Source organism: Aulonocara stuartgranti (assembly GCF_965226115.1).
Source record: "Aulonocara stuartgranti genome assembly, chromosome: 8".
NCBI lineage: Eukaryota > Metazoa > Chordata > Actinopteri > Cichliformes > Cichlidae > Aulonocara > Aulonocara stuartgranti.
In genome coordinates this window covers 9,548,978-9,572,557 of record NC_138959.1, presented here as the reverse complement: position 1 = coordinate 9,572,557, position 23,580 = coordinate 9,548,978, and the positions used below count along the sequence as shown (strand labels likewise).

The following is a 23,580-nucleotide window of genomic DNA, read 5'->3' as shown; positions in this document are numbered from 1 at the left end:
AAGAGGTGCAAGCAAAAGCCCAGAAATGCACAAGGAAGCAACCTTAAAGTGAAAGTTAGCTGTACTTTTACCCACGAAATGAAACTCATAAGATTTAGAATTTAATTTCGCATGATTCTTTTTTTTTTTTTGGCAGAAGAAATTGAAGCTTTCAAAGAAAACCGGGCATACACGCGGAGAACGTGCACGCCAAAGTTAGAATCCAGAACCCTCTTGCTGTGAGGGAATAATAACTAAACCAGGTGGAATTATAAAACTTTGTGATCCCACTTCATATGAGTCAGGCACCACAGTCTTCTGCTCTCCCCATGAAGCAACTCTGAGAGTCTAATATTAGAACCTCACATCCTGGTACATACCCAAATTTTGAAGTCCATATGCACAGTTTATTATAGACATTTAAAGTCTCAGAGGGCATCAGTTGAGTAATTATCCCAGAGCCGATACCGATTCTCCAGAGACGGAGAAGAAATCACAGAACGTTTTGTTACAGGCCACATAGCAATACTCATAAACTAACTGTAAAATTAATGGAATGACCCTTAAAGTGTGACTCGAGTCAAAGAAAGACACAATCTAAAGCTCACACCATAACACACAGATACCCACATCATTATAGACCACACAAGAACGAAAAAGGTAGAGAAACACATTTTTGGAAGCAGAGGAATACACACACTGTAAACTCTGGAGGATAGCCAGGATATCGGAGCACTGAACTTGGATTGTGCTTGTGATTCTAAATAGGAATCACCCAGAAAGAGTTTCCTGCTCTGTGCCGGTCAGTGAACGCCCCACAGGAGTTTCCATTTTTGTAAAAACTAATCTGACAGGAATTTGTGCTCTGCTCTGTTCAGCTACACTGAACACAGCTGGAACTGCTAGATCCACACACACAAACACACACAAACACACACGTCCTCTGAAATAAAACACACTGAACTAATTGACGGATGAAAAAAAAAAAACATCAGAGAGAGACAGATGGAGAGACAGACCAACAGATGGGAACGAGGACAAAGACGAGGTCAGACAGACACATGGACGTACAAGTCACTGTGACTGTTAATCTAGACACAGGTGACCTCAAAACTGCACCAGGCAAGATTTTAGCATAAATATACATGTTATCAGCATAAAGCATAACATTTTAATACCAAAGATATATCCACCTTTTCTTTTTTGGAAGCACAAATTGAGACATGGAAGTGTCTAGATGGGCCTTTGCCATGCGGGTTTCTGCTTGGCGCAGCTTTAAATGCAATTTTGAGGGGTAAAGGTTTAAACACATTAAATTTACATAAATGGTTTCTTACTCATCAGCTGTTGTATAAGTAAATCAGTGTTGATGCGGGCAGTGAAATATCAGGAAAGATCAATTAAACATAGGCAAATGAAGCCCAAATTGCATTCCGCTGGAAGTATTTCATAAGCATATAACTCCCATACATATTCACTACCAACTTCCAGCTGCTGATTTTCTATGTTTCCATATTTCATCCATACCCTGGTGTTGGAGCTGGTCCAGGTCCATGAACTTGCTGGGTTTGGGATTAAATCCCATGGCTGCCTCCCGCTCCGCCTCCCTTCGCTTCTGCTGCTCCTGCAGGCGGGCTCTCCTCACTACCTCCTCCTGAAGCTCGTCTAGCTCACTACGCCCTGGGCCTGAAAACACACACACACACACACGAGAAATATGGGGAATGAAAATATTCATCAATTTAAATGCATGTTGAAGAAATTAAGCAAAAACACACACCTGCATTAGTGCCACCACTCCAAGTAGGTGGGGGCAGCTCCTGCAGGATGGCACTGCTGCTCTTGGACTTAGGCACTGAACGCCATGAAGGACCTGACATCAGCACCCGTTTTTGTTGCCCCACCTCCCTGTAAACAAAGGAAAAGGGTAAACGAAAGGCATAAATGTTGATAATGCAAACAAACTAATCTGTATCTGTAAGTTTCCTACCTGTCGGGGCTGCTGCTGTTCCTCTCGCTGCTCTCGTAGCCACTCTCCATCCTCTGAATCAGACGTGGCTGGTGCTCCACCCCTCTCAGAGGTGGAGGGGCAGGGGGACCCATCGTCCGCCCACTGCCCAGAGACCTGGGCTGCCCAACCAGCCCAAACCCCGCCTCCAACTCCCCAACTTCTCTGGCTTCTACTTCTTGCAATCCGAGCAGTGGAGCAGGTCCCTCTAAAGGGAGTGAGTCCTGAGGCCCTGGAGGGAGAGGCGGGCCAGGCACAGTGTTATAGCCCACAGAGGAGCCTCTCTGTCGGGTGAAGATGCTGTCGATGTTCAGCGCTTCTCTCCTGGGCCTCCAAGTTGGCCTGTAGCGGCCTCCAGAAGAACTAGAGAGCAAAGAACAAGGATTCAATGCTGAACATGTCTACTGACTGAAAAAAATTAGTCTTCTGGTAAAAATTATTTAAAAACTGCAAAAGAAAGTAAAATTTTCTGCAGAATGTCTACTTTTGTTTATGATTCATTCTTTTACTTAAAAGTACAACACGTATAATTTTTCTTGTGTTAAATCCCAATTTCACATTGCACAAGAGATGAGAGCGAACAGTGGTTGTCAGGCCACTGATTGGTCTTTAGGCCTCTATGATTGTCACAGTTTCTCATGACGTTAGTTGCCGTGTGTCTGCAGAACAGTAATACCTTTATTTATGTGCCCATAATTTAGGACATGTTTTAGAGAAGATCCAAAGTGACATCTTTTCATAATATGGAGTACACTAATCACTAACATAACAAAATGACCACCTTGCATTACTTTATCAGCAAATTTTACAAAATAAGCACTGCCAGATTCAAGCGGTCTAGCTAAGCTACAACTAACTTACTTACTGTAGCTTTCTTGCTAGCTTACATTACTGCAGGCAAATTCAAATCTCAGTGAAAATGCGACTTGGCTAGCTTGACAAATTACCTGCTAATGTGATCCGTGATACTAACTTGTCTATAATGTTTTGTTTTCATGCAACAATAAATCTTGCAAAGGTGTATAACTGAAAATGTTTCTTCAAAGAACTAGCCCAGAGTGATGCAAGGCAGGGCCAGTTAGTCAGCTAGCCGTAACTCAGCTAAACAGTCTGGTGATCGATCTCAAGAGTGAGGTTACAGACTTTGATTGAGAAGCCAAAGCAATCTAACCAAGCACAAGTCTGTATGATATCAACCTTATCTTAACAAACGCACATTTTATTCATATTGTCACTACTGGAAAAATTGAATAGAAACAGCAACATTTCTGATTGGTGGAGGTCGCTGTTACCAAGAAAATCTGATTTCAGTCAAGAGTGAAGGACTGTAACATGTTGCTAATGAGGCTATACTTTGTTACATACACATCACAAAATACAAAATATATTCCAACCTTTTGTTATACACCAGTATGATAATGAAACCTATTAAATTCAAGAAGGTTGAAAGTCCTTTGTTGTGGAAACTAGATTTACAAAGGGTTGCTGGATGAGAAGTTCCTTTACCTTTAAACGTAATTATGTAAATAGTCTTGCACTTTTAGCCTTTTTTTTGTCGTTTTATCCAAATCAAATCTTTTTATGGTCACGACTCACCTCACAACTGTTTGGCTTGTTTCAGAACTGAAAACTCGTTATATAAGGAAATCTCCACTGACATTTCACAAATGCCATTTCAGAAATAAATTGAAAATTCACTTCCAAAACTCTTAAAAAAGTGGGCATTCACAGCCTTTGAGCATGTGCCCCACAATAGGATGCTAGCTACAGTTCACTTAACAGCCACGATTCTTGTGATATTGTGCATTTTATTTTCTTTAAGCTGTGTTGTGTTATTATCTCAAACTTTCACTTAAAGATCAGAAGGAACAGACTGCTGTGTGTCTCACAGTGTGCAGAGCTGTTTAACTATGAACTCAAAGCGAGGAATCTGAGATTTTTCCTCATCTGGATTTTTTTCTAACAGGCAGAAGGGCAGCGTGTTAACTTTTCAATTCAATCTGGGGTACAGTGTTGAAATATATATATATATATATATATATATATATATATATATATATATATATATATACACACATTATAGTTATATTGAATGAGTAGCCTAACAACATGAAAATAAGCTCCATATCTAATAAGCACTTCTACTTTTTCCCCTGAAGAGATGTGAGTATTTACGTGTGATTTGAAGAAGGCATTACCGTGAAATATTTTCATCTTGCTTTCACCTAATTCTACAGCCGATGTGTACGAGTGCTGCAGTACCTGGACTTGCTCTCACTGCTAGTGCTCTCATCCTCCCAGTGGGGACCCCCAATCCCCCCCTCGCAGCCCCCAACTCCGGAAGAAGAGGAGGAGGACAGAGGACGGGAGGAAGAGGAAGAGGAGGTCAGAGGCCTGCGGGAGGAGAGGAGGAAGACAGCCGTCTCCTTGTACTCCTGCAGCGGAGGAGAGGGAGGGCGCGGAGGACCCTCCACTGCTGACTCTGAACACGGGAGAAAAGGAAGAGAAAATAAATCCAATAACATTTTTATTTATCCCACAGGGGGCAATTATGCAGGCAGCAGTGCAAATAAATGTGAGAGTAACCACTAACGAGGCGCATAACCTGAAGACTCTGCAGAACCCATTTCCCTTCACCGAAACTTGAAAACGCATAACTGTTTGCTCTTAACTATATCAACAATGATACTTTCTGCATCTCCCTGAAAACACTTGAGTATTTGCTGTTATTTTTTAAACCATTAGGGTTTCTTGACTGAAGGTGCAACTACATTTTTTTTAAGGGGAAGAACATTTGGACCAGCAGCATTACCTCCAGCGTCAGCACCAAGCGGCGGTGTGCCAGTGTCGTAATTACAGACCACTGTGGTCTGGGATTCACTGGAGAGGTGGCTGCCTGTAGACTGGTGGAGGGATCGGCTGCGAGAACCTCGGTGACTCGAGCTGTCTGTCGAAGAGTCCGTGCGAGTATCGCTGGATATGGATGGCTCCCGACCTGTGGGAGAAAAGAGAAAGAGAGGTGACCTTTTAGGTAATCCTGTATGCGCATATGTTTCCACTTAAAGGCATGATAATACTATAGCACAGGCTCTGCAGTATGCAGAGGCAGATTATAGGGTTGAAGGTCAGAGCTTTAAAGCTATAACCCCGCATGTTCTCAAATAATAAAGACAGATCAACCCGATCTGATATTTAGCAGAGTGTATCATCTTTGCTGTACCAGAGTCTTCACTGTCGTAACCAGCCTTGCTGCTGCAGTGCTGGAGCTCCAGCTGCGGGTTGGAGCTGGTACAGGGGTTTGGGCTCTCCTGCAGTATCACCGGCGTCCCACGGGGGTCAGCGTAGAGCAGCAGCAGGGGCTGATAGTGGCCTTTGATACAGCGAGACACTACGTCCTTCCACTTAGGGCCGATCTAGAGATGCAGAGCACACACACAAAAATATATATTTATATAAGCACACACACATAAAAAGGAAGTATAACTATCTGTTTTAGGATATAACGCTACTCATATTCCTCTAAAAGTAGAAGGTCAAATACACTTGGTGCTGCTGTGTCTTCATTGATATCATATTATCTCAGTCAATAATCTAATATGACCCTCATTGTGAACTATGATTGATAGCCTAGGACAGGTACATGCACACAAGTTCGTTCTCTTATTTCTGCTGAGTATTCATGAGGATTGTTTTAGCCTTTAAGAAAAGGACTCACACTTAAATTACATGCATAATATGAACACAGTTCTTGCACTGAGATTTAAGCGCATAGATCTAAACAAAGACAGGGATTAAACCTTAAACACATAATCAATCTAAAGCTGCCTCTACTGCAAAAGACCTGACTGTGCAGCACTTAAACTAACATACAGCACAGCTCCTGTCATTTCTGCTCTCACAGGCACAAGTGAAGATGCAGCAGATGCTCCTTGTGTTGCAGCGTGCAGACTCGGGACTCAAACTACGTCTCACCTCTTTGACGTGGGCGTCGTCGAAGTACATCCACTTGCGTATCTTGGTCTGGAAGAAGAAGGTGGAGTAGTGCTTGCCATAGTAGCACACCATGCCCACCAAGTAGAGCTCCGCCTGGCGAGCCCTCTCCTCTGTCACACGGTAGAACAACTACCGAGAGAGAGAGAGAGATAAGAGGGAGGGGGAGGAGACAAGAAGGGAGGGGGGCATGCAGGGGAGAGGTGTGCGGTATAGGAGAGAGAGAGAGAGGGGGAGAGAGAGAGACAGAAGAGTTAGTTAATGTGAATACAAGCACATTTTTGCTCACCTAGTATATGCTGTATGCAGTAATTCTTCACTCTCCTCACTTTCCTCTGCTTGCGAAGCGCACACAAACCTACAGTGCTGCATACACGCTGCAGTTTTTCAAGCGGAAATGATGCACGGCTCTCACACTCATCTCTTAGTAAGGTCACTTGCTCCAGATGATACTGCTAGTAACATGCACAGACAAAGGCAGTGTATTGATAGCCATATGTATAATTCTAGCCACTGTGCTTTGATGAACCATATATCTCCATGATTCAACATAATAAGCTAGAATAAATCTAGTCCTGCAACCAGCAAATGCTTTCATTATTTATTATTTTGAAATCTTTAAAGAATCAGAAAATACATCTTAACAAGTTTGCACAACCACAACTCTTTTGTCCAGCCAGCAGCCCATAAATCTGCAGATAAACAACGAAGATCTGTATTAATTCCTTTTAAATTTAACAGCTGATTTACAGTTAACTGAATATAAAGTTTGGTTTACTGCAGCAGCAGCACTACAGTTATCTAATCTGAGGAGAAACGGGACATAAAAGTGTAAAAAAGGGGGATGGGTAAGATACAGAAAAACAGCAAGTGAAAGTAACTGTGGAGGGAAATGCACACACTTTTAATAGCTAAACACAATTTGGAAAATTCAATAGATAACACCTCAGATTTTCTTATTCAACAGCTTGTTTTTTTTCCCCTCACAGCTGCAGGATGAAAACAAGAGACAGAGCAGCAGGCGGAGACAGAAGATAGAGGGAAAAACTTGAGTCACTGTAACACATATTCATATTCACTAATCCATTATTCATGGATATCACTTCGGAATGCGGCTGGAGATGTAACAGGGGCATTAAAATGCATCAACATTACTCAGTCATGACGCCGACTATCAGAGGTCGAACACGTGTGTGTGTGTGTGCGCGTGTGTGTGAGAGAGGTGTAAAAGCTGTAGCTGTAAATGGAGAAGTAGCGTTCTGAGCTCTTTATAAGAAAATTGAAAGTCTGGAAGATTACGTCGTATCTGCACAGAATTTGTTTTTTTAACATGCTGAACTTGCACATTATTGCAAGTTATTGTGTATTTGTTTACACACACACACTGAAAATACATATACATCCATGCATGCGCTTGTGTCGGACAGTTTGCATGTGATAATGTGCTGAAAAATAATTTATGCATGTGCTTACATCTAGCAGAAAGCAGTTTGCTGTAGATCAAATTACAAATTACTACTCTTGGTCCGGAAATCTAGGACTCTACTGTATTCTGATTTTTCACACCCTGGACCTTATTCACTTTTATAACAACTCTCCAAAAGGTATGAGATATGCATAAATATTTTGTTTTATTGTAAAAACTAGGACTAGTAGACTGTGATGCATTTTCTCTTAAACAAAAGAGAGAAACCAATTTCAGTGTATGATTGTCAGGCTTGCGCTCTGGAGCATTGCCACTAATCTACCATGAACCCTTACTTGAAAGGACAGAAAACCAAAAAACTCCAGCACTCCTGCAAAACATTAGCATGCAAAAACACTCGGTATGCCAGTATGCATGCACTGTTAGCAAGAGATTACAATTATTTGGCTCTAAGCTTTTAAAAACAAGTGTCATGCAGATGTCAACTAAACTTTTTAAATTGCAACAAATTTAATCTTAGACGTTTCCATTGTTCTGCAAAAAAAACAACAAATTTTCACCTTCACTTCAATAAAATTCAAGTATTTATGAGTATTTTTACCGACCCTGACTGGTTTTGAAATTAGACTTGAAAAGGCCCAGGGGCGTCTGGTGCTTGCTGGGAGTTAACAGCCCTTCTGATTCACATATACACACTGCACACAAAGCTATTTTCGCCACAGAATATTAGGGAAATTACATCTGTGTATTTATGTCAGTTTGGGCTCAGCTGCTTGGATAGAAACACACGATATACGCTAATTTTGTTCAAAGGAGTGTATAATGTGCGGTCGCTTACATCTCCCAGACGCAAGCAGGTTCCCAGGCTGTGTATGACATCCTCTGCTAGGTCAGAGTGGTCTGAATCCCACACCAGCCCGATGGACACAATCTCCGGTGAGTTCATCAGCACCCGGCGGATACGCAATACCTCCCCACAGTTACTCTGTGAGAGCGAAAGGACGAGAGGAGGTTAACAAACAAAACAAAAAAAGAGTGCGTGATTAAACAGCTTTATTCATCATGTGTGATGAGGCTACAGAGTGTGCACATCACTAAAGCCATCCCTATTTGGCAGTAATGAAGACGCACACACACGGAAAACCTGAACAGTAGGAGCGTGAGGGACAGAGACAAAAGGCTAAAAAAAACAGAGAGATCATGAAAGGACTGTAAGAGAGAACGACAGAGGAAGAAGTGCTGTGCTGAGTTGTATTTGTCCCTTGGGCCTTCTGTTGAGTTCAGAACCGTGTGTTCTGAATCCTTCCTTTGAGTCATGACCCACCACAGAGCTGGTGCACACAGACACACACACAAACGTACACACATGTACACACGCAAGCATGCACGCAGTGCTGGCAGAGCAGGCTCGGAAACAGCCTGAGAACACCCTGGCAACCAGACACTTTGCCAAACACAGCACTCGCACACATAAGCACAATCGCACACAGAACTCTCCCTTTGTGGGCGGCGGGCTGTCTTGCACTGGCACCAGAAATGGCAGGAAGGTATTTTGCCAGGGTCTGCTTCTCAATTCTCAGAAAGGGACACAAACACAAGCCAGGGAGCAGCAGCCAACCAGCACAGCACTGAGACACGAGGCTATCTGTATGCTTAGGACACATGGACGGGACACACAGCTTCAGTTAGCTCTCAGCGCTGAGGGGAACAGCCGCTGACAACATCATTCATCAAACGGTTGTGCAAACAGATTCGCTCTGCTTCATAATACAGCATTGATCGGTGCAGCCTCATCGTTGAATTTTATATGCAAAGATTTTTTTCCCCCACCATTCTTTTTCTTTTTTTAAATCACTGTGGCCATGCAGACCTTTCCAAGACACGGAGAGTTATATAACAGGGCTGCTGGTCAAATGATACTGTAGGATCGCAGTATGCTGATTGTGGCATTCTTCAGATTAAAATGACACAAAGCTTGTTGTTGTTGCTTCCTGACAAATCAAAGAGCAGCGGAATGAAAATGCTTTCTCATCTTTAATAATGGAGTCACTGAAGAGATCGTTCATGGAGGATTGATAAACGCCTAAACCACCACAGCTGATGAGAGAGGCTGTAAACAAGCCAACAGTTTAGCTAGATTATGTAAACCGCTTTATTATATCAATACGGATCACAGCCAAAACTACAAAAATCCAACACACAGGCCCATTTCACAAGTCATTTGATAAATGTATCATTATAGATAATGGATATCTGAAGCCATAAATCTATGATCACTTATATACATACATTTGAATCCTGCACAGCCAGCAGCAGCCAAGTATGTTAAATAATAATTCTAATTTTTTTCTTTCATTACATTGGATAGTGACATGTCTTATTTTTTCTACCAAATGAACAATCACAGTAACTATAGTAATGGATTACTTTGATGGGGTAACATAGCAATGCACTGCCCACGGTGTGTAGAGTTGTTTAAATCAGCTGCAATATAAAAAAAACTGCAGTCTAATTCTGGCTGGTTCTGAAGAAACTTGGTTACTAGTAAAAGTTTAAATGTAATATCTTTTAGTGAAGCATCACAGATTTATTACAGCACAAAAATATAGTTTGAATTTGGCGTCCAGGCTGGCATCCAGGATGGGTGTCATGTAAATATGTTACATAAAAATTGGGGAGCGGGTGGCATGGAGGTGGGGTGTTTAGCGCGCAACACCACACCACATAGATACTCCAGCATTCTCCCACAGTTCAAAGACATGCACGGGATTACGCTAAGTGGTGACTGCAATTTGGCTGCCGGTGTGAATGTGACAAATTGGCGACCTGTCCTGGATGGACCGTGTCTCACGCCCTGTAACAACTGGGATAGGCTCCAGCCCCCCTGTGACCCTGAACTGGATAAGTGGAAGAAAATGGATGGATAAAATTGGGGCATAATAAGTAAACAGCCCTCCCGTGGGTGGATGCTGAGGTGGTGGAAGGGTTGAAAATAGCAGGCAGGGATGCCAAGCAACAGCACTAGTACATCGGAGGGGAAGATAAGAATTTCTGCAGCTTAAATAGTGCATTTATGTTATATGTGCTCTGAAATAAATCACAGTATACACTCTGTAAGTCTTATAAGATCTAAATGTTTCATATAGATATATACACACCATTCCCTACTCAAAAAACATGAACGGGAGCACTGAGTAAATCCTATGAGTAAATAACGTGTCACATTAAAAGACTACATAGAAAACATGAACATTTTTATTTTGTTGTCACATGTCACAGTGATCCAGTATAATGTTTACATTTTGATGAACATCTGAAGAGCTAAAACACTGATCATCTCATCTACATATTCACTTTATTGCACTGATATTAGTTCACAACTCGCCAAATTTCAAATCGCCTGTGCAAAACTTCGCCATCAATCACATTATCCAGTCCCTGCACTGTCCTATCTTCAATCTCACACTTACAGTATCATCCAGCAGCCTCGCTTCCATCCAAATACCATCACTTTGTTTGAGCAACGCCCAAGGTGGTATTAACAAAAGATCAGCGCTGCAAGTGATGAAAGATAAACACAGACAGGTTGTGTGTCTCCCGTGGGACTGCGCACACAATGCCAACGTTTACCGTGGTTAAAGAAACACTGGGTGTGTGTTAGTGTGGCTGCAGCAGTGGAAGTGGTGATTGTGCTGTGTGACGAGAGGGGCAGCTGCTCGCCCGTGCCCAGAGAGGAGGCTCTTTGTACAGATACTTTGGCAGACAGAGGTGGGTGTGTGTGGTCAAACTGGATCTATTCAGCAGCAGCACTTCCCCATGTGGCATCGCAACACACAAGCCTGCAGAACAAAGGAATCATTGAAAATTCCTCTGTTCACGTACGCCATTTTTTCTCTTCCCGTTATTGCTTTTACAGTTCGCATTTCGTGCACGGCTCTTACTCCAAAAACACTCCGTCTTCATGTATAATTTCAAACCGATCTTCCTCTGAACAACCAAACACAGTTTTCTCCCACAAGAAGAAACTGATGATTGCCATCATTTACTGTATGGGAGGTCGACGAGGACAACTTGGAAAATGCTTCCCGTAATAGAAAGAGAGATGAAAAACGGGAAGAAAATGCAAATGAGCCGCTGATTATGTAACAGAGACCCGCCGTAGCGAGAAGGAGGAAAAATAACAAAGAAATGATGAAACAAGTGCAAATTATATTTTCAGAATGTGATTTTCACCCTGCTTTAGTTTCCTGATTACATTCTTCTCTTGATAAAAGGGAAGAAGTTGAGCGTGGAAGGGCACAAAATGAAATGCACGTTTTCTGTGCACGTTGAAAGGAGTGCACGTGCGTCATGCAAAAGTGTCCTGTGTGTGCACGCTCTCACGGGGCAGTTGCGTAGGTCTCCCATGTTGCTGGCGTTGCGGAGCAGTTCTCCAAACATGTCCGGCGTGGGTTTCTCTCTGCACTCCAGCATCCTCACTGCCTGGTTACTGCAGCATTGGATACACACACACACACACACACACACACACACACACACACACACACACACACACACACACACACAAAATAAAATCAGACACCCGGTGAGTGAATGCATCCCAGAGTTAGACCCAAAAGAAGGAAAACTTGATAAGTTTGTTTGTTTGTTCCTCTGCATTTAGATATTGATGCTGGTAATGAAAAATCCCTCTACAGTGGGTAACTTAGCAAGACAAGCACTCATTAGGCAAATGTGCAACACACTATACTACGAAGCCAAATGAAATTTACTCCAGTATTTCTCTCACTTCACAAACGTTATATTCTTTAAAAGAAAAAATAATAAATAAGAAAAAGATGTAGATTATATAGACATGCATGTCAGCTGTGAAAAAACCTTTTAAGTCTGAGAACATTTCTAAACCCTGTCTGACTGATGCTGATCTTTGACCCCACTGTAGTAATTGAGCATTAACCATATATCAGCATTACTGTTGAAGAAGTTCTTCTACAATTATCCACTCAGAAAGCTTTACTTGTCCACCATAAATGCATTTTTCTCTGACAATCTCCTTCACTAAAGCATAAAACAATGACACTTACTAATACTAAGCTCTGTTTATCCCTTTTAAGTACAATTGTCCTCTGAAGGACAAGCTCAAATATATGTTATAATTCTCTGTGAATACAAAACAAACTTTACAAATCTGTCTCAGGCTTGGTACCCAGTATGGGATAATGCGTGCATTTATTCGGCATTGTGCTTTTGTTTTTATTTGTTTGCTTTTTGCTTTTTCTAGCGACATATTTCTTTCCTTTAAGAATAACAATTTTAAAAACCTGTCCTCCTCCTAGCCGTTCTCCTCGCCTCCTCTCACCTCTTCCATTAGCCTGAAATGAACTCAACCTCTTCTCTGTACACTCTCTCACTCGATTTCAACCCCTTGCTCAACCTCTCCTCTTCAGATACACAGTCAGATGAGGAGTCTAAGAAAGCAGAAAATACAACGACAACAACACACCGGCTGGGTACACTCTTGCACCGTGTGCTTGAACCACACATTTGTTTTCTCTTTTTGGTGCCCTCTGACTATCTTACTCATGCTGACTTTTGCATATTTGGTTATCTAGACTGTAAACAACAGGCTTCATTAAGGGTAAAAATAGCTTGGCAGCGCTCACAGGCACAAACAGAGACCTGTGGTACCTCTGTGCCCCACAACTACTTTGACATGTTTATTTGTACTTTTGCCCCCTCCCCGCCATTCATTCCTCTATTTCCTCGGCTGTGTTTCATTTCCAAACGGGATATAGGAGGATCTGTCCTCTTATTTCTGTCTTGTTTGGCCTTTCCGGGGCCCTCACTTCCACTTATAGATTTATGTCGGCCCCTGGGTCCGCTAAATCAAACACCTGATTGATTACTTTCCCTGCACCTTATTTCATTGACTCGGCACATGTGCTGGGTTTTTTTGAGTACGCACACATCCTGCATGTGTATTTGTCAACACAACATCATCTACCTGTACATGGGGGAATCGTTTTGCACATCCTCACCTGCCCTTGCACGAAGATACACGTGTGTGGACGTAATGTGTGATTGCCACTCACGGTTCAGTAAGGGACCCGTTCAGGGAAGTAGGGAACACGCTGTACCTTCCTTTACTGCCACCCCGCCACAGCTTGCTGCCAGATTTACTGCAGTGTGTGTAGGTGTGTCTGTGTGTGTTTAGGTGTGTAGGTGTGCGTCTTGTCTTACCACAGGGATGTAGTGGAGATATAATGAACCATCTGAATGAAGGGCAGGGGGTCTGATGTGGCTCCACAGCTGTTACACACACACTGGAAACGAAAAGCATTCTGAGGTTCATACCAAGACGTCGCGCTCATGTTGTTTGGACGGTTTAATTAATGCATTCAAAAAGTGAAAGATGTAGCAGCTCTTTGAGGGCGCAGAAGGGACAAACATCCCCTTACCTGTTCGAACAGAGTCATGGCAAACTTCTGGTGTGGAATACAGTGTTTTGCTGTGCAGATGTCCTCTCTACTCTCTGCGCTGATATGGAAGTGGATTCGCATCAGGAGGTTCTCCTGAGAAACACGTGGGAAAGACATCAGTTAATGTGTGTGTGGTATGTACGGGAATATGGTCGGTTATAGTGTGGGTGCGTGCGCGAGCGCGTGTTTGATCGCTCCTCTCTGTTGGTGCTCTTGTTAATCTGACCGTGGGAGCTGCATCTATATTTCATAAGAAGCCGACGGATTCCCTGACTGAACACATTTACTACCAATCGATCAGACACCGCCTCTCAGGCACACACATAAAACGCACACGAAGAAAGAGAGAGGCACAAAAGTGGCGAAAAGAACGCAACAAGAGGGTTTGAAAAGAGGAACGCGCCGAGGAAGTGAAGTAACAGAACCTGTGGAGTGTCACCAGAATATTTTAGCATCCGCTGCACGTAGAACTCAAATATTTTGGAAAGATCAATCATGTACTGTACCGTTTCATGAACCCGATCGGGAGTGATTGCTGGAGGTTGCTGGCCGTCCCTAGGTGTACTATTCTGAACCAAGACCTCCTTGTAATTGTTTTGTTTGCTAGCACACAGTTTGAAGACTGCAAACACCTGCGAACTACTTACCAACTGTGAAACCAGAAAAAAACAGAAAGGGAGAACATTAAATTAAATTTGTGCCTCTTGAATCGTGTTGGCTGCAGCACATTCAAACTGAAGATGAACATTCTCAGTTTCCAGACGGTGTTGCACATCTTCAAGTTACACTGCCACAGTAGACCAACTGTAGTTACTGTGGGTAATGCATGTTTTTCCCTAGCGACTGAACGCTGCCAGGGGATGTTTTAAATGATTATGTTTTCTTCAGCTATCAGAAAGGAGTAATGATTTTATCTTTTGGTCAGATTGTTGGCCGACAGAATAAGATAGCTGTTTAAGTTTGGTTGCAGAGCTCCTGAAAAGGCACTCAGGGGAGATGGTGTGTTTTCCCATTAAGTTCAATGTTTTTCGTAAGCTTGAAGATACATCAGATGAGATGACAAGGAATCCCTCACAGCATAACAGTGTAACAACCCAACAGGCACCGGCGGTGGAGTCACAAACACAGAGAGTCTAAACAAAAAGTGAACACTCCACGCTTGTCAAAAGGCATATTTCTTTGAGGCTGCTGTGCTCGATATCTCCTCTCCCCTGAAGGCTTCCGACTGCAGTAAAGATGTGGGAGTTCCTCAAACACTCGCTCAGATCAGCCTTTAGGCATCCCCTCACCTCTTATTTATGTGTGCAGGTGTGTGTGTACGGATAAATGTTGTCGCAGACTCACAAAGCACTCAGCAGCATCGTCCATGATGCCCAGCTGAAAGCGCTGTTCGTCCTGGAAAGTCTTGGCCAGAGCGCTCCGCAGTGCATCTGAAGGCAAGACGCGCTCACTGCTGAACTGGAACTGAGCAAAGATACTCTGCAAACAGAAAGACATCCACGAATCTGTTAATTTCTTTTCTTTTCCTCAAAGATCCATTACTTTACTTTTTTACAGAGCAGATCAAAAACCTCTAAACACAGCTGCCCTGTAAAGAGGAACCATGTTCTGTCAAATGACCCATAAAACAAAGAAACACACAAACAAAGCTAGTTGTGATCTTGTCAGGGACAAAAGTGCTGCACAACAAAGTCCGAGTGGACTAAAACAAACGGCACAGCTGGCCTCGATATCAGACAGTATCAATAATAAATGGCATTTGTAGTTCACTTTTCTCTGACAAAAACAGCTCTGAGAGTGCTTTGGAGCCGTAAAACCAAATCAAACTGTTGCAGGAGGCTCGGAGGAAAAGCTAGGTCACCGAAGTGTGTTTTGAGGGCAGCGATCAGAGTGGAAGGGAGGATCTGTCATTTTGAAGAGGAAGAAGACGGCAATGTTTATGCTCGTGCAGGTGTAGCAAGTGTTAAGTGTTAAAATTGTGTCTCTCTTTATCATCACGCAACGTCTCAGACTTTAGATGGTGAGCCACTGGAGTCCTGATCCCCTGATTTAGGCATTATACTATTCTTCTTCTAACTGTGCAGCTAACTTTTTAAATACGTTTGGAAAATTAACTGCTGGGAAAAACTGATAAAGTGTTTCTAATTTCTTTATAAATATTCCAGGTAAATAATTCCTGCCACAATATCATAATTCTGTATTTTTTGATCAGATTAATTTTAACAGGATTATTTAATACAATTAATAATTGATGTTTTTGGCATCAAATTTGTGCATTAAATTCAACAAAATTCATCTGAAAACCAAAGAATCGGCAACTGAAGATGTGGAGCCTGGCGGGGGCTGTATTTTGGCTTTTAGGAAGTCATTAGCCGTGTTTATAACACAGAGTAAGGCGAGAGAATAACGGCACAAAGCAGTAACACTGATCGTCTTGTTATTTCGGAATTTTCGGAAGCCTAACTCGTATCTGAAAATAAAATTAGATTAATGGCACAAACCTTGTTACCTTATTTGGTCAGCTCATTTTTGTAAAATTGCCTGTTTGACTTAAATACCTTAAATCCTACATGGGATTGTGAAATTTCAGCCAAATTTTAGTGGTTGACAGGTTCGCTCCAATAAAATTGAAAGCTCTATATATCCAGAAATAATTCCACATACAGAATATTTGTTTTAATAATTTGGTAATATAATATGTGATAGAAAATATATATATATTTGAGTAATTTTGTAGATATTTGTGTAGAAATAATAGCGCTGCACTTACTTGGGTCATGGGTCAAGGTTGAATTAGATTAAATTAAGGGATTAGATGAACAACTGTCAATTCAATTTCCATTCAATTTAATTTATATGGCACCAAATCACAACGGCTGCTTCAAGTTGCTTTATGTTGTAAGGTAAAGACCCTACATTAACACAAAAAAACAGAGAAAAACCTAACAGTCATATGACCCTCTGTGAGCAAGCACTTTGGCGAAAGCGGGAAGGAAAAAGTCCCTTTTAACAGGAAGAAACCTCCAGCACAACTAGGCAGGGAGGGGCCTGAGACAGTTGTAAATAGTGGCAGTAGCTGCAGAAAAAGTAGTGGCACAAGAAAACGCAGTCTGAAACTTAAGCGTAGTGATGTAGGTCTTAACACAAGCACTTCACCCAGTATTGAGTTCAAGCAGAGGCACCGAGAGCAACTTTTGACTGAAGCTGGACGAAGGAGAGCTGCAGTGTCCAAAGAGGGAGAGATAAAAGCATGGATGGACTTCCTCCAGACTGCCAACGGATAAAAATGACCTAATTTTTTGATGGTAAAAATTCTCAGTAGGGGGAAAGAAAAAAAAAAAAAGCAAAACCGAGCAACTATTTTTGACCAACGCTAAAACAGCCCAAAACAGAAATAAACATAAGTCGCTCTGACGTGTCGGAGCAGTGGTTGGTGCTCTGCTGGTTTCCGTCCCAGTGGTATTTCAGTCACTGATTAGATGGCTGCGCTGAAACGCAGCGGGTGCTCTGTGTCTGGAGGACTTAGAAACAAAAAATTTAAATAAAAATATTCTAACATAGTCACAGTTCATCAGCATCCACGTGTCATGATTATGTCCACGTTGGTTCCATTTTTGTTTGGTATACAGAAATATAAGATCATGAACACAGTTAATTTATCTTAAACACCAGCAAGTATTCCTATTTTGTGAATGTTTTTCCATCTATCCTCATGTTACTGAATCAGTGCAGATAAATACTGGAATTGCTACATGTGATAAATTGCACTATGGTAAAGGTTTTTTATTCGCATTCAACAAATGCTTATCTAGTTCAGGGTCCAGGGTGTGCTGGAGCCTAACCAAGCTGACAGGCAGGCTCCAGCTTGAACAGGTCGCCAGTCTGTTGCAGGGCTAAAACACATTTGACACTTAAAGTATTCTGAGTGGGTATAACTTTAAATAGATTAGAGCTTTGGGAAGCTCTGGATTAGAGCTAGGCAAGCTAAAAAAGTTAATCAGTTAATTCCTTAGCTTCTTAAAATCCACATGGACGCCAGCGAACCTCCTCAGGTTAGTTTCAGATTGAACTTTACTTTTACCTACATGCAAAACAGAAAACAGAAGCTGTTGTGTTTCAAAACTCTTGCATCCATTTCAGCCTAACAGTTCTTTAAGTGTTTGATACTCATACTGTAGATGAAGATTCTGTTGAACTTGTAAAGACACCTTCATAAAATTGTGACTTTTCTGACATTTTACAGGCAAAACATAATAAAAGATAATTTTTTAATATTAAAACAGGCATTAAAACTATATTTTAAAAAGTGGTAAGATTTTCTGATTGATCCTTGAGCGGAAGCAATAGAGTACTTGTGGTAATATTAATTATATGGTAACACTGTATTGCATGGAGTATTGCACATTGTGTTGCAATGCCATTCTGCACTTCAACTTGGCAAATATCACATATAGCACTGGGCAAAAGTCTTGACTGTGTCTTTTTTTTTTTTTTAACTGAGGAAACTGGACAATTAGGGGACAAATAAAGAAGTGGCAGACATAAAAAACTGTCTGCTGCAGTCCTTAAGAAAAAACTCCAGAAAAACCTGGAGAGATGCCCTTCAGCTGATCCTCAAGCCATTCATCAACTAGGGAAACGGGTATAAAAGAGCGAGTTATGCTAAATTACTCAAGGAATGGACTGAAAATCTGTGGCAACAAGTCTTACAGAGTGATGAATCCAATTTTGAAATTTTTGCTTCAATATGTACAGAGTAGATAAGGAAAGAAGTACAATAGTGAGTGTCTACATGCTTCTGTGGAGACTCTGTCTCCATTTTAACCAGTGGTTTTGGGGATCTTGTAAAAATGCATGGAATCCAGAAAAATACCATCAGATTTGGACCCAGCCTCTGATTGATTGGCAACATTTTCCAGCATGACAGTCATCTCAAACACACCGAGTGAAAATGTGTTTGAAAGCATACCTGGGTAGAAAAACACGCAATGAAACACTATCAGTCAGAGCACAGACCTCAACATTATGGAAGCGTTATAGAGAACAGAACAAAAGGCAGCCAACATCCAAAGAACGTCCAAAGAAGAGCTTTGAATGTCCTTCAAAGGAGCCTGGAAAACACTTCCTGAAGACTACTCAAAGAAAGTTTGCCTGAGAGAGCTAACGCTGAGTTGCAGAATAAAGGCACTCAAACCCAATATTCACCTTTAAGCTCATTAGAACTGTAAAAATTGTTTTTGCCTTATATGCTGTATTGCCATGTTTGCACATGTTGGACCTATTTCCTATATAAAGAAAAAAATTAGGGGTGGCTTGAGCCTTTTGCACAATACTGTAGGGCTATTCTTAAGCTGCACTAGCCTTCCCACAGTTGCTGCTCTCTTCAAGCTACTTTGCAACCCACCTCCACCTCAAATCTGCCTTTCATGCCACCCTTTGATGTCTGCTCTATTCTGTGCTGAGTGCTGTTCTACAAAAACCAAACTATAACCACAAATTGTCTTTTGACTATAGTGGTCCTGACTGAATTACAAAAGGGCGATTCAGCAGAAAGAACAGAGGGAAATTTTATCCATCAAGTGTAAATCTATCGAAGACAGAAAAATGTTGCATTTCAGTACAGACTGTGACGGAAAACGTACACTCATTTGATTAAATTGCGTTTGCTGGAGGCTGCTCAATAATTTTCTGAAGCTTCAGTCAGCAAGAACAGCAAACAGTAGAAAAGGGAAAAGTTGCTTCTGAAAACACAAGTTAACTTATCAGGCAACTTTTTTTTTTAGTAATTAATATATTAATTTGCATCAAGCCATTTACCTAAATTAATTATATCTTTAGAGGTTATTTTTATGAAATGTGGGGAAGTGGTAAAAATCCTAAATGAAATAAATATAAATAATACAGACTTGATTTCTCAAACTGGCTTTCAATTATTATCATTAATGTCGTATCAAATTAAAAGTCAGATTCATTGAACCCTGCAATAACCCTCCGGGTTCCTTCAAAATGTATTTGCCAAAGCAAATAAGTCTGTTTGACAGACAGCTGAGAGTTCACTTCCACCAAACCTAATCTTCCTACGCCTAATCACGGAGCAACCGACTTCAAACATTAAGTTCACAACAAAATTAATGTGAGTTTAAACTGGATTTTCAAGCCTGATTGCAGCACTAATCTTAGGTTTAGCCTAAATTAGGATCTAATTAAGCCAAATAAGCATTTAATGAAGCTGTGAAGTGTGATTTAGTCTGGTGCTATTAAGTTAATGATTTCTTCATTTCAGGTGTTATTTTTGAAATTGTGGACGCACGATCTAGCAAGATGGCTGTGATCAGGTGGGCCGGGCATGTTATAAAATAATAGGCAACAATAGGCTTCGGTCTGTGTGTGTGCGAGCCGAGGGTTGGCAGTGGGAAAGGTAACGCAGTGAGGGAGAGAGCGAGCGAGAATAAGAAAGGGAAATAGAGAAAGAGAGAAGAGGAAAACGGAAAAGTGAGAGCAATAGGGTGTGAGTGTGTGTGCTGACTGCAGCAATGCACCAAGGAGAATGGAGGGGGAATATACCCTACAAAGAGAGGGAGGGAGGAGAGAAGGAGGGAGGGGGAGGAGAAGGGGGAGGGATGAGGCAGAGTGAGTAAGAAAGGAAGGTGTGTGCGCGTGTATGTATGTTTGTGTGTGTGTGTGAACTCAGTCCGAGTGTGAGGGCAGGAGCAATCGACGCAAACTCCCACATTCATTCATCTTTCTGCTTCCCTTTTGCTCGTTTTTCTCCTCTTCACCTTCTTTTTTCTTCCTCTGTCTTCTTGCTCATTGCAGCATGTGTGTGTGTTTGTGTGTGTGTGTGTGTGTTGCGTTCGGGTATATCTGCATCCAAGTGTGCGCATGTGTTTGTGTTGTTGTTGAGAGAGATAAAATGTTGCAGTGATTTCTAAGGGGATAGCCACAGGCAGCCTCTGAACTTATGTTTACTACGAAGGCAGGCGCCTTCATCTGCTGCAGAGATCCCCCTCCAAAATAAAAGGATCCACAATCTGCATTTATGTCTTTGGCTCTTTAAATGTGATGCGTGAAAATTTAAGCAACCATTAACGTTAATCTGGCGTGTGTTTTGGCTAGTTGCTCAGAGACTTTTATCTCCACTGCTGTAGGGACTACAGCCACAGTGTAAGAACAATGTTACATCTGTTCTTTGGTGGGACGGTTAATGGAAACTGACAGGAAAATGTAAACGCTTAGCATGGTGACAATACCTTTGATTTCTACAGCTGTTGCACCGCACCCCAAAAAGCTTGAGGGTGTGTGTAGGTGTGTGTGTAGGTGTGTGTGTTAGAAAGATTTGTGAGCATCTTAAGACGTACGTGTGTAGCAGCATAGCCTGTTCGGCATACAAGTAGGACCTTCGTGTGTGTGTAGTATCCCAGCGTGGGCTCTGCTAGCTCAGCGCTTTCAGTCAGCCAATTAATTACAGAGAAGCACTGGAGACAGAGCAGCGTGTGGAACACACACATCGACACCGCTACACACACACACACACACTGAATCACACCACACCACATTACACACAGCACTTCTCTTCACTCAGACACATATTTGTCATCACTGATGCAACAAATGGCGGAAACAGTGCTGCATAAGACTCGTTTACTACGAGGGTCTCACGATTTTACCGATCTCCTGTTTCTGTTTGGTTACTTTGCCACTGCTGAAATGATGAAATATAATAAATATTCATACATATAAATATGATAAATTAATTTAACCAGTACACAAGTCTATAAATGTGCTGCTTCTAAACACTTAATAAAATCTGCTCTTCACAGAACCACATGTTGTATTTTTACACTATGTGCAGAAAGACAAAATACTGCATATGAGCAAAAGCCTATTTTAAATGCAGCCAATAACAAAACAGGTAAATTGTGTAGATTAGTAGGTTTGTTGTCAAGTTAAAACCTCATCTTCACAAGCTGTTTTTAATAGTTTTTGAAGAAGAAAAAAAGAATAAAGGTCACTAAGTGGAAAGAAATCATACAAATACAGGCAAGAAAAAAAAATATATAATGTAGCAGCACTGCTTATACATTGCATGTCTTTGGCTTGAGATAGACTAGAGTAAGTGTTGAACCCTTTAAAGCGTGAACCATTAAACCATGAAATTGCCAAAAAAATCAAATGTTTTATTATAATGGACAGTTTATTAAAGTATCCGACTAATTTGTTTAAAAAACAAATTATATGTATAATTCCATATATGACTTTTAATTTGTATCGTATTTCCTACATCTGCCTTTTTTTAAATTGCTTAAAATGTACTGTGCAATTTATTTTGTCTCAAAAACTGTATGTATCAAATATTATACACTAGGCATTAAGGGGTTAAAGTGATCTGACATGAAAATACAAATCTGTGATACTCATTTTATACACGAACACCTGAGCTGCTTCTTACTCCTGCTGCTTCAGATACCTCTTTTGCACAAGTCCTGGAGCCTTTTTGAGAACAGGGTAGCAAAGAAATTGGACTTATTTTCATGGCAAGAAAATCATGGCTAAAAGAATCTGCAACTGCATCTGCAAACCGTTGCTGAATTCTCTTCAGCAGTGGATTCAGCTTCTTGGTAGAAATGTGAACATCAAGTCTGGGCGACAGCACCATGCTGGTTGTAATGGCATGCCTTGAGGTACAACCTTTAGTAACAATGAGGCTAATGTCCAAGACCAAACCTCCTTTGAAAATGGTTGTGTTTAAAACTTTTGTTCATCTGGTGTGCTTTTTTTCCCTCTTTTAAAGCAAATAATCCAAAGTATTAGAGTGTTACATAACCAGTTGCAAGAATCCCCCCTGCTGAGTTGAAAGAGATAGGTTTCCCCGACCACTGCGTAAATCCATAAAAGAATTTAGTCTTTAATTAGCTTAAAAAAACCCAAAATGGTTTTGGTTGTTATATAGCATGAATAAATGAATATAAGGACATGTAAAAATAAACATTCCTGTGTGTGCAGCTCTAATTGTTTCTAATAATCTTCTGTTTGCTGTTTATTAGTTTGTCTTATTTCATTTGCATCATATCTCCCTCTGTTTATCTGTCATTTACTGTAATTAGTCTTTTCGTGATAACAAAAGGACCCAATGAAAAGAAAACACAATAACATAGTTTTGTCGCCCTACACTGGTTGGCAGATAAATGTAATGGAATAATAAACTGTTTGCATGTTAAACCATTAAACTGAAGTATAAGTGAATTGTGGACCATAATGGACCAACAGAAACTGTCAACCAGGAAAACTGCCACAATGAAATACAGCAGAGTAATGGGCACTGCTTTAGGTTTACAGTAAAACCACTACAAGCCATTAGAGGACAAAAGGAGGGGATGTTTTACCTTCAAAGCACAGAAGATGCACGAGTCCTCCATGCACTTATGAGTGGTCAGCTGTCGAAAGCTTCTGCGGAAGATGTCAAGATGCCAAAGAACCTGAAAGACAGTTAATGAATTTATTATTTATCCAGTGTTCAAACTGGAACCAAGTCCTTTGTCCCTTTTTGTCTTAATTTTATTGTTTATTCCTTAGATTTCAGTTCCCTCTTGTTCCTTCTTTGAGCTTCAGCATGTTTAAATTTCTTGTTTTTATTTATTTCTGCGGGTTTGATCCTGCTCTGCATCACCGAGAGCTAGATTTTTAACATATCTGTTTTC

The 23,580-nt window shown here is 41.3% G+C and overlaps 1 protein-coding gene across 7 annotated transcripts in view; it reads right to left on the bottom strand.

Moving 5' to 3' along the window:
* The window catches only part of usp54b (ubiquitin specific peptidase 54b), a 59,990-nt gene that overhangs the window by 13,257 nt on the left and 23,153 nt on the right, over positions 1-23,580 (bottom strand). For 6 of the 7 annotated variants that reach the window (XR_014278458.1, XM_082544311.1, XM_082544315.1 and 3 more), the window contains 13 exons: positions 23,266-23,358; positions 15,227-15,361; positions 13,862-13,975; positions 13,644-13,726; positions 11,787-11,892; positions 8,242-8,388; positions 5,960-6,109; positions 5,208-5,400; positions 4,800-4,982; positions 4,250-4,469; positions 1,970-2,350; positions 1,760-1,887; positions 1,507-1,665 (listed from right to left, as the gene is read on the bottom strand). Coding sequence is in view for 6 of the 7 variants with exons in the window: in XM_082544311.1 (XP_082400437.1) it covers positions 1,507-1,665; positions 1,760-1,887; positions 1,970-2,350; positions 4,250-4,469; positions 4,800-4,982; positions 5,208-5,400; positions 5,960-6,109; positions 8,242-8,388; positions 11,787-11,892; positions 13,644-13,726; positions 13,862-13,975; positions 15,227-15,361; positions 23,266-23,358 (2,092 nt within the window). In the remaining variant the exon portion in view is untranslated. The remainder of the gene's footprint in view (positions 1-1,506; positions 1,666-1,759; positions 1,888-1,969; positions 2,351-4,249; positions 4,470-4,799; positions 4,983-5,207; positions 5,401-5,959; positions 6,110-8,241; positions 8,389-11,786; positions 11,893-13,643; positions 13,727-13,861; positions 13,976-15,226; positions 15,362-23,265; positions 23,359-23,580) is intronic. The other variant, XM_082544314.1, reaches the window with a different exon arrangement.